At 37.4% G+C, this 11,351-nt stretch overlaps 1 protein-coding gene across 1 annotated transcript in view; it reads left to right on the top strand.

Moving 5' to 3' along the window:
- LOC105537497 (alcohol dehydrogenase 1A-like) overlaps positions 1–10,909 on the top strand; it is a 58,732-nt gene extending 47,823 nt beyond the window's left edge. Inside the window, exons 2-7 of the mRNA XM_011977113.1 lie at positions 5,417–5,518; positions 6,116–6,254; positions 8,344–8,431; positions 8,529–8,748; positions 9,882–9,884; positions 10,577–10,909. Coding sequence (XP_011832503.1) covers positions 5,417–5,518; positions 6,116–6,254; positions 8,344–8,431; positions 8,529–8,748; positions 9,882–9,884; positions 10,577–10,909 — 885 coding nt within the window. The remainder of the gene's footprint in view (positions 1–5,416; positions 5,519–6,115; positions 6,255–8,343; positions 8,432–8,528; positions 8,749–9,881; positions 9,885–10,576) is intronic.
- Positions 10,910–11,351: the final 442 nt, after the last annotated feature.

Raw genomic sequence — 11,351 nt, 5'->3', positions numbered from 1 at the left:
GCTCCGCGGGCACGTGGAAGGCAGGCGCCCCATTCAGGCTCCCGGAGCTCCCGCCGGCTTGCAGGACCCGGCAGGTACCTCTTGGCGGGGGCTCACCCTTTTCTTTCCCTCCATGAGAAAGAAGCCAGCTCTATCTGACGGCAGCAATCCTGATGGTAATTTCCTCCAGGAACACTGGCTGGTTGAGGACATGTTCATTTTTGAGAATGTAGGCTTCACCAAGGACGTGGGAAACATCAAGTTTCTGGTCTGCGCGGACTGTGAAATTGGACCAATTGGCTGGCATTGCCTAGATGACAAGAACAGTTTCTGTGTGGCCTTAGAACGAGTTTCCCATGAGTAATTGTGGGTAGGGGTACCCAGTCCACCTCCAAAGATAAACCTGCTCCCCACAAGAACTGGCCTTTAATGTGGTCTAACTGTTCTGCTGCCTTCTTCTCTGTGCTAATATAAATACTGAGTACCAGCATGTCCACTTGAACATGCAGAGGGTTAATCCTGCTTCCTAAAGCCTCACGAACATGCCTCCTGCTTAGTTCACTTTGCATCAGATTTCCTAAGCTCCTTTTTCCCCCAGTTTTGGGATACTGTGCTTACCTCCACAAATCTCATCTCTTTCCTGGCATTCTGCCTAGGCTTTGTTTTGCCCACGGGCTCCCTCTTTTTCTAGAAGAGCAGTATTCAACCTTTTAGCTATGACGACATGTAACAAAAGCTGCTTATGTACTAATAGTTGAAAGTCTGCCTTTTCAAATTCAATAAGGCATACAAATATCTGAGAGTGACTTTGTTGTATAGCTACCCTTGTGATCTACAGTAATTTAATCTTTCTAAAAGTAAAGCATTTACAAAATTCAGTATTTAAACCACTAACCAGAAACATTACTTGGGATGCATCTCTAATACTATGTTGGAGCGCCTCTGCTCTAGGTTGAGAATGACATTTTATTGTGAAGATGGGTGTGGTCCCTCTTCCCTTGAAATCTTGTGGTTTCTTTTTATATTAACTCCCCACTGCTACAGCCTAGAAGGTGAGAAGCAGATTTTTAACCCATCTGGCCGCCACTCAAGGAAAACCCAGCCCTGGCTGTTTACCTAGGCTCTCTTGGAATGAGAGTGCAGGGTGTAGGATATGAGGGTTAGGCCTTTGCCAGATTATACGCGAGTTTATATTTTCCTTCATCTGGACAGGTAACTTTCTTCCTTTGTTCATAGGCAAGAAGTTCTTTAATGGATAGTATCTTTGACTTAACCTACTAGGCATGGTCCTCATGGAGTTTTGGTTCAACTGGAATCTCTGTGCCAACCTAGGATACAAACTTCCATCCGGATGCCTCTATTTCCATAGCTCCGGGGCTGCTCTAACAGTTTGATATCAGCAGACTTGTTTAAGCCTTCAACTTGATTTCCAAATATTCCATCATTTCTATTCTGAAATGACTCACCGGCATAGAAGGAAGTTTATTATATAATCAAGGTTTCAGATATCCTCCTGTAACCACCTCTACCATTCAGGAGGCCTAAAGTTGAAATAAGTACTAAATAGAAGCCTCACCATCTGAAGTCCCTTCCGTTGTTTTCTAGTTGCTTCCTCCTTCCTTTACTCACATTCTTTCTAAGGGCTCCCCCACTGCAGTGCAAACTGGCCTTGGGCACACTTTTGCAACCAACCTACTGCCCTGGAAAGGTGGCTTCCTTCTCCAATCAGCCTGAATGAGCTTCAGTAAGCAATTGAGAGAACTGTGTTTTTCCAACAAACGGTCACATGTCCATTGTTATGGCATCTAGAGAAAAACAGAGTTATCCAATCAAGTCAGGAGCATAACCCAAGTAGATGCCTCTAGGGGCACATGGCCCCTCACATCACAAGCCAGAACCTAAGCTAAGCATTTTTTAAAACGAGTTTGAGACTAGCCTGTGCAACACAGTGAGACTCCATCTCTATTTAAAAAATGAACAAAATTACCTGGGCATGGTGGTGTATACCTGTAGTCCCTGCTCCTTGGGATGCTAAAGTGGGAGGATCACTTGAGCCCCAGAGATGGTGGCTGCAGTAAGCCAAGATCACACCACTGGTACTCCAGCCTGGGCAACAGAGTGATACCCTGTCTCAAACAACAACAACAAACACATATATATAAATGTGTGTGTGTATATATATATATAGCGACTTGAATAGGAAACCATAGTATTTCATTGTTTTCATTTGCATTTATTTTACTTCTAGTGAAACTTTTATGTACTTATCAGTCATTTCTGTTTCCTTTTTTGAAAACTGCCAAATGTTGCCCTAGTAGCCAAAAATATCAAGTTGCTATTCTGCCTTTTCAGTTTGATCTGAAAGAAATAAAGGCATTTAAGCAATGGAAAAAAAAAAATGTCTTTAACAGGAATGTATAAAACCTGTATCTATTAAGTCCTTATTTCCTACATTAAATAAATTTGCAAAAATGATAGTTTATTCCAAGCTAATCATGACTGATTTGTAAATCTAAAGTTAGAAAAGTCTTTAATCACAAGTTATCTTTATAATGACACCATAATTCAAATGTGTTATTATTTGTATTCATATTTTTATGAACACAAGAAAGTTGTCTGACAGAAGTTTGATGAGAGGAATTTGATTCAGAAGATTGAAATATCCTTCAACCTTACTATAAAATATCTTACAAAATGCTCTTTGATCTCACAGCATTAGAATCATCAAGGTTAAGCAAGACATCAGCATGCAAATTCTAATTAAAAGGGGTCCAGTATGATACAATTCAGGGAATTTCCACAAAAATCCTTTGGAACAGTATCTTCCCCATTTAAAAGTTAATGTGGTTTCACAGAAAATTAATAATACAATTTGAATAATAATACAATTCGAATCACTTAGCAGTAGGAATACAGATATTTGCTTTTTCTTCTATAAATTTGCGCTTATTTGTTCAATGTGTTTACAGGTGCATGTGGTCATTCAATATAATCAATTGATATTTTTTAATTGTTTAATTACATAAACCTGTGCAACTATTTCCAGTCATTTGTTGTGTTAGGAGTGTACCACACAGTAAAATATCTCACCATGATAATTCAATTTAAAGGTTCTGAGGTTTCTCTCTACGTTGTGTGACAAACAGGCTCATATCAATAAGACCGGTTGGAAATCACCAATAGCCCATTGTTACTGTTCTTATTCCACCTCACTTTACTTCCATTTATTACTAATTAATATTTACATTCCTAATAGAAAATTACTAAAATAAAGAAAATTCAAATTTACCAAACTCAACTTAAAATAATGAGTTCCTAGAGCAAAAGTATAAACCAACTATATTAATGAAAATAATAACTGATGAAATAGACAATCCTCCCCTCTTGGTTGCAACATCAATAGCTTAGCTTTTTGACAGCATTTCATTTGTGTTTACCCATCCTGCATTTTATTTCCCTTAAATGCTAAATGGTGACAATACTAACATCTCTTTCATGAAGTAGTTTTGAGAATTAAATGAATACTGTAAAGCACTTAGAATCATATCTGGTACATGATTAAATATTAGCCACTATTAAATATTAATATTTAAATAAATATTAGCCACTATCATTATTATTGCTATTTAACTTTTTGCTAACTTTTTAACATCACAGAGTACTGAAAATGTGAGGCTAGATTAATTGTTATTCTCTGTACAGCCAGCTTTGAGACCTCGGAAAAATTATTCAATCACTGAGTCAATTGATTCTCAATTATTTCGGCTGTAAAATAAGCCAATAATTCAATAGTACTGTCCTGGTAGCAGCCTTGTCAGGTTTAAAAATAATGCTCATTGTTTATAGCAGCACAATTTGCAAATGCAAAAATATGGAATCAACCTAAATGCCCATCAACTAACAAGTGGATAAACAAAATGTGGTACATGTACACCACGGAACACTACTTAGCTGTAAAACAGACGGAATAATGGCCTTTGCAGCAACTTGGATGGAACTGGAGGCCATTATTCTAAGTGAAGTAACTCGGGAATGGAACACCAAATATCCAATGTTCTCACTTAAAAGTGGTAGCTAAACTGTGAGGACATAAAGGATAAGAATGATATAAGGAACTTTGGGGACTGAGGGAAAATGGCAGTAGGGGGAATGACCGATAAAAGATTACATATTGGGTTCAGTCTACACTGCTCGGGTAAGGGGTGCAAAATCTCGGAAATCACCGCTAAAGAACTTATCCATGTAACCAAAAACTATTGAAATTAAAAATCAATCAATGAATAAATTTTAAAATAAAAATAAAAATAATGCATCTAATTTACCCAGCACAGGCCACAATGTGCCTGTCACATCATAAGCACCTAATAATAAGAAACTTCCTACTATTAGTACCTTCTGTCTAAGTATTCTGATATTTATTTTGGCATTGACCATGTTGAACATCCTAAAGTTGAAAAATTTGACAAATAAATAATGAAAATGAATTGGCAGAAAAATAAATCTCAATTGAATTTTTTAATTATATTTGCAATTATGTTGATTCTTTCTAGAAAGGGCGCTGCAAACTACACATGCTTTACCACAATGAAGATGGTTTTTACAGTACACTTCCAAGCACTAGAAATATATGCTGAACTTTCTTTTTAAGAACATCTATAGATAAGCTCTGCTAGACAGAAATTCAAACACACTGTTTCTTCAGTTTTAAAATATACATGTGTGGGTCTGAGTGTATACACAGACACGTGCACATACCACCAACTCTAATCTCTATAATATTTGGCTCAAATCTAAGCTGGAAAGAGTCTCTACACATAAATTAGGTTACAAAACAGGCTGTCAAAAATAAGTTTCAAATGAATAGGAAACAAGTAGCACACAGAAGTGGTGGAGAGAGAAAATTGAAAGAGGACAATAAGCAAATAGGGAGAGAAAGAAACATCATCGTACGCAGGAAGGTAAACCCGTATAACTGTTCTTATAGAGTCAGATCCTTTTGGCCTAAGCAGAAAATTGAGCAAGAAAGCAGTTTATTTTATGTGGACAGAAACTGACTCTGTCAGCAAAATAAAGGTGATTTCTAACTTCATGTGTCAGCCAACAGTTGTGGGTAAACAAGCATTTTCAGGACAGCATTAGGAACTATCAGGAATAAACACCTTCAGAGAAAAATACAACAGCACAAGAATGGCCTAAATAAATATATTCCATTTTTCTCAATGTCTTATTATACTTTGTTTATCTTTCCTTACGTTATTTATTGTTTTTCAAAAAGATACTTTTATTTTCTTTATAAACCAGAGTACTTCATTTCCATAGAGCTCTTGTTAGGTACCAGACATGGGACCCAATATTACATGTAAAAAGATGAAAAGACACAATTTCTGACTTCAAGAGTGGGAAAACACTGGTACCATCTCTCTGTTTGATTTTCTAGGTAATCAAATGCAAAGCAGCTGTGCTATGGGAGGTAAAGAAACCCTTTTCCATTGAGGATGTGGAGGTTGCACCTCCTAAGGCTTATGAAGTTCGCATTAAGGTGAAGTATTTTTCCATTTCTATTTCATTTTACATTTAAAAAACTCAGAGAATATTGAAATGGAAACATCAAAAAATCCGCTAAGAGGCATATCTTATATGATCATCCAGAAAATAAAATTACATTTGTTGTCAAGGAAAGGTATAAATATAAATTTTAAATGTTTAATAAGTGATCAAAGAGTACATACAGTATAATTCCAGTAAAATACAAAAGAATGTATATGTTTGTACAGAAAAAAATTCCAAAGGATACATATCAAGACTTCAAAATCAATTAACATTAGATATTTTCCATGTGCTACTTTGCTATTTCTACTTGTTTTTTAAAGCGTGCATTCTTGTATAAGACTTAAATATTTCAGAATCAGTTACTTCACAGATTCTTCTAAATTGTTTAATTCAAGAAGGGAAGGTAGAGAAGGGTTTTAGACTGATTAACCTTGAGGATAAACCGAATCTTTCATATTTAGGATTAGTAGGGAGTATAGCAAAACCCTGAATACATTTTAGAAGCACAATTTCAGGAATCTGGGTATGTTAAATTTGTCTAGTTACAATCTTTTCTGAATCTGAACATCTTCTCTTTATTCTGTAGATGGTGACTGTAGGAATCTGTGGCACAGATGACCACGTGGTTAGTGGTACCATGGTGACCCCACTTCCTGTGATTTTAGGCCATGAGGCAGCCGGCATCGTGGAGAGTGTTGGAGAAGGGGTGACTACAGTCAAACCAGGTACAGGATTCACACTCAGGAAACATGCTCGTTCACCAACCTAAGATTTCCCAGCCTGGATGAGGAAACCGGCAATGAGGGACCAAAGCGCTTGCAGAAGGTCACCGCGCAGCCAGGACTTCAGGGGTTTCCTCTTTCCCTCTCTGCCTGCCTGACTCAAGCATGTATGTCTTCAGGCAGGCATGTATTCTACCCTTCAACCATTATGTACTGAGCATCTGCTAGATGCCAGGCACCAGGTTGGAGCCTGGAGATATGTGAGGATCAAAAGGGACACAGTGCCTACCAGTGTGGCATTCATAATCTAATAACTTCATGTTAGTGTTGCTGAACACGGTCTTCTTCTGTCAGGGCCCAGACAACTAGAAACGGGAGGAGAGAAAAAACCATAAGTATGGAAACTGTTCTGTGCTGAGTTCACAAGGTGGAGGCTACACGGCTACAACTGAATAAACATGACCTTTTCTTAGGTGACCTATGCAGCCACGTCACCAATCTCCTCTTCCAACATGGTCTCTCTTCCTGAGCATGGAATCAATGAAACTGACTAGGTGAAAGGAAATGAAAGAAACATAGAAGGAGCCATCCACCATCAACAATGTCTGCCTTATTACCTTCAGCCATGCTTAAATGTGACTGGTTACAGATTACTAATTATAAAGGGAGAATAACTAGGACATTTCCATACCATCATTTTCACATAAATTTTACCTACAAAATGTTACGGGGCAACCATTTTTCTTGGTCTTGTGGAATAGGTAGCATAAGTAATTAAAAATAAAAATTATGTTTAATTCTAAAAAATCACTTTCATTTTATTTTATTTTATTTTATTTTATTTTATTTTATTTTGTTTTATTTATTTTGAGACGGAGTCTCACTCTGTCACCCAGGCTAGAGTACAGTGGTGCAATCTCAGCTCACTGCAACTTCCACCTCCCGGGTTTACGCCATTCTCCTGCCTCAGCCTACGGAGTAGCTGGGACCACAGGCGCCCACCACCACGCCTAGCTAATTTTTTGTATTTTTAGTAGAGACGGGGTTACACCATATTAGCCAGGATGGTCTCAATCTCCTGACTTCGTGATCTGCCCGCCTCAGTCTCCCAAAGTGCTGGGATTACAGTCTAGAAAATCACTTTAGGCACTAGTTTGGACCTGCCACTTCACCAAATACTTATTTGAACTGTGAACAGAAAAATAAAATGAACTGTCGAATTTGGGTTTCAGCTCCTACTAATTCCTTTAGTAGTAATAAATTAATAACTACTAAATAATAACTAATAACTGATAAATTACTACTAATAATAACTACTAAATAATACTAGTAATCACTAATTAGTTAGTAATAAGTTAATAACAAAATGACACCCTTACTTTTTACCTGTGCTCACTCCACTATAACAGGAAAAGTAGATAATTCACAAATTACCAGCTAAAAACATTTCAAAGTCAGTTCTTGTCCTAAAAGTACCTAACTTATTGTGGAGGGTTGAAATTTCCAGAGGAATTTCTGGAATTGTTCTTTGTCCCATTTTTGATAGTTTTCCTCAAAAAAAGAACTAAGATCATTTTAAAAGCATTCATTTCATAATAAAGGTAAACCTAGTCACTTTGAAAAGAAAAGAAGTAGTTCAAAATTCTCATTTTTATTGTAAATCAAACTATAACAAAAAACAGGTCTTATCAACATCTAGTGGCACTATTATACCCTACTTTCAACTAAAATTTATATTTATGCTTACATTAAGATTTAAATAGTTAAGGATTAAATTAAACATTTGTAAAGCCTCCAGGAGAAACTGATACACTACATAAAAGTAACTATTAATACAGTGGAAGCAATTTTTCTAATCCATGTTTTCCCATATTTGCATTTCCTCTCTAGGAATCTTCAGGCACTTATAAACCCAAACTGGAAACAAGGCTGTGGCAGGCAGTGACAAATGATGTATTTGTCATTGAACTGTATTTCTTGGAGACTTTTAAAGACACATGCTTCTAATATTTCAAAGACATGTGAGCTTTAAGTTTATGCTCTATTAATACTGGATAGAAATTGTAAAATAATTTGTTTTATCCCTCTCCAGGTGATAAAGTCATCCCACTCGCTATTCCTCAGTGTGGAAAATGCAGAATTTGTAAAAACCCAGAAAGCAACTGCTGCTTGAAAAACGAGTAGGTTTCTGATGCTCTCCCTGCACAGACATTGAGTTTGCACGTTAGTTATGCTCCTGTCTCATGCCTTTGTGTGTCTGTGTATTGCACTGCCCAGTGTAAGCAATCCTCGGGGGACCCTGCAGGATGGCACCAGCAGGTTCACCTGCAGGGGGAAGCCCATCCACCACTTCCTCGGTGTCAGCAGCTTCTCCCAGTACACGGTGGTGGATGAGAATGCAGTAGCCAAAATTGACGCAGCCGCACCCATGGAGAAAGTCTGTCTCATTGGCTGTGGATTTTCAACTGGTTATGGGTCTGCAGTCAAAGTTGCCAAGGTAAGAATGACAACGGATGATAAAAACAGTTACACGTGGACTGTCAGGAACCCAAAGGGAAGCAATTTCTCACAAGAATCAAAGATTATTTTTGTAGATTTTGAATGTTGGCTAAGAATAGAAACACAATCCAGAAAGAATTGAGAGCACATGCTAGAAATTTCATGTGTTTATCAGATTAAAAAGTTGTTGAGAGTTAAGAAAATGTAAAGATTTCATTTTCAATAATTACTCTTCTGTATTTGCTCTTTATGAGATCATGAAATATTAGGCCTGAGAACTCATTTAGTAATTCATTCAACAATTGGAGAGCACGTATACATGCCTCAGGCACCAGAGTTTCTGCTAGGTTCTGAGATAGCAAAAGTAAATGAAATGAAGCGTTTGCCCTTGAGGAACATCTAGTCTGCGGATCCTCTACTGCCAGAATTAGGATCAACAGTAGAGTCCAAAACCTCACCTGATGCACTTCCACACCAAGGCTCACCGACTTTGTGGATTCTTAGACGGAAAGTAATGAAGCTTCAGTGATGCGTAATTCACTCATTATGGGATTTCACTGTTAAAACGAACTCCCCAGCCATGAACACACACATATATTTCAGAAGTGGTAAATTTCAAGCGAAAATTCTTTAAAGGCTTCTCGTCTGAGTAGGCTGAAAATCTAGTAGTATGCTTTATTTTATGAAAGCAAGGTCCAGAGTTATAAAGATATTTGACCACAGTCTCAGTGCTGAGACTAAAATATCTTTTTAATATGAGAGCTGAGATTAAAATATCTTTTTCAAATATCCTGCTGAATCTTAGCTCGCAATACATAATTATTAGTGTTTTAAAATCACAGTCACGAGTCTTATATTTTTCTAAGTAAGGTAGAAAATGGTGTTGTCCCCATAGTATGAATAACACTTGGTGAATGAATGAGTGAATAGACACCCTTAAGGGAATATAAGGATGAGATTACTTGGGACAAGAAAGCATGTCACCCACAATGAAGACTGACTGCGGGAGACTAGGTTTAATAAATAACCACTAGCCAACCAAAAAAAAAAAAAAAATTCAGAAGGCATCTTTTCCAAATTTCTGACTTTAGCACTTAGTATCTTGTTCAGTTGCCTCATCCGTGCTAGCAGGTGGTCAAAGTGAGCCTACCCAAGACAGAAGATGAGGCTACTCATAACAGTAGATTGTATTTATTATTGACATATAGACAAATGTTTCATTGCTGTGTTGTTCACTAGTGTATTTTTAAAGCAGGGATATACTGGTCACAACTACTGAACATAAATGAACCAAGGCGTTAATTACTGAGGGTTTAAGTGGAATATTTTTCAGTCTCCTGGAGTAGACTTTTCCACTTATTTTATTTTCCAAATATTGCCTTGGTGTATGTATGAGATATTGAAGCTCACTATCATGGGATTTCAGCAATCGAGAGTCCCTTCAAGACTGTAATCACTGCCATCTGGATCTCAAAGATCATCCAGTCCCCTGGTTTCCAGCCTGACTTTCCCATTGGAGTCACCTGGGAACTGAGTTCCACCTGCAGAGATTCTCATTTAATTGACATGGGCTGTGACCTGGACAGTGGGATGGTTTGTAAAGCTCCCCCAGAAGAATCTAATATGCATCAGTTTGACAACCACTCAACTAGTTCATCCCCTTGAATTTAAAAATAAAGCAACTGAAGCCAGAAGAGGTTTTGATAAAAGGTTGGACAGAAGAGTCTGAGTAACTCTTGATAAACACGTAGGCATGGCACTTTATAAAGCTTAGGCACTTTCTGACAATCATTACTTATCCATTTTTGCATTTTCTGAAAACATAGGTCACTCCAGGCTCTACCTGTGCTGTGTTTGGCCTGGGAGGGGTCGGCCTCTCTGCTGTTATGGGCTGTAAAGCAGCTGGAGCAGCCAGAATCATTGCGGTGGACATCAACAAGGACAAATTTGCAAAGGCCAAAGAGTTGGGTGCCACTGAATGCATCAACCCTCAAGACTACAAGAAACCCATCCAGGAGGTGCTAAAGGAAATGACTGATGGAGGTGTGGATTTTTCGTTTGAAGTCATCGGTCGGCTTGATACCATGGTATGTACCATGACATGCCCTGAGATTTCTGCCTCTGCAACCTGGAAGATGCATTTAGGCAGCAAAATATAAGTTTTATGTATAAAGGATATTTTTAATGATGAATGGAAATTTCCCATCATCTGTTACCTGACTTGTTTAATTTTTGTTATGGGAAATCTTTTCTTCCATCAACTATGCAAATCTGTCTCAAGTCATATTTCCTCTAGAGGAAAAGATAAGGGCTTGTTTTTCTTAACTGAGCAATTACAGATTTACTTTATTAATTTTTAGTTAAAAACTGTAAGTTTAAGTAAACATAAATAATACAAATTCTGTTCTCAAATTGAAATGTTTTATTTTTCTCCCACATTCTTAAAAAAAAGGCTCAATAATTTTGCATATGTTCTTAATAAATTCCAAATTTTTTTTTTAATTTCTTTATTATTATTATACTTTAAGTTGTAGGGTACATGTGCATAACGTGCAGGTTTGTTACATATGTATACTTGTGCCATGTTGGTGTGCTGCACCC

The sequence above is a fragment of the Mandrillus leucophaeus genome, unplaced genomic scaffold (assembly GCF_000951045.1).
Source record: "Mandrillus leucophaeus isolate KB7577 unplaced genomic scaffold, Mleu.le_1.0 Scaffold1730, whole genome shotgun sequence".
NCBI classification, from domain to species: Eukaryota; Metazoa; Chordata; class Mammalia; order Primates; family Cercopithecidae; genus Mandrillus; species Mandrillus leucophaeus.
The sequence above is the reverse complement of the archived record's forward strand: the minus strand, read 5'-3'. Positions and strand labels throughout refer to the sequence as shown.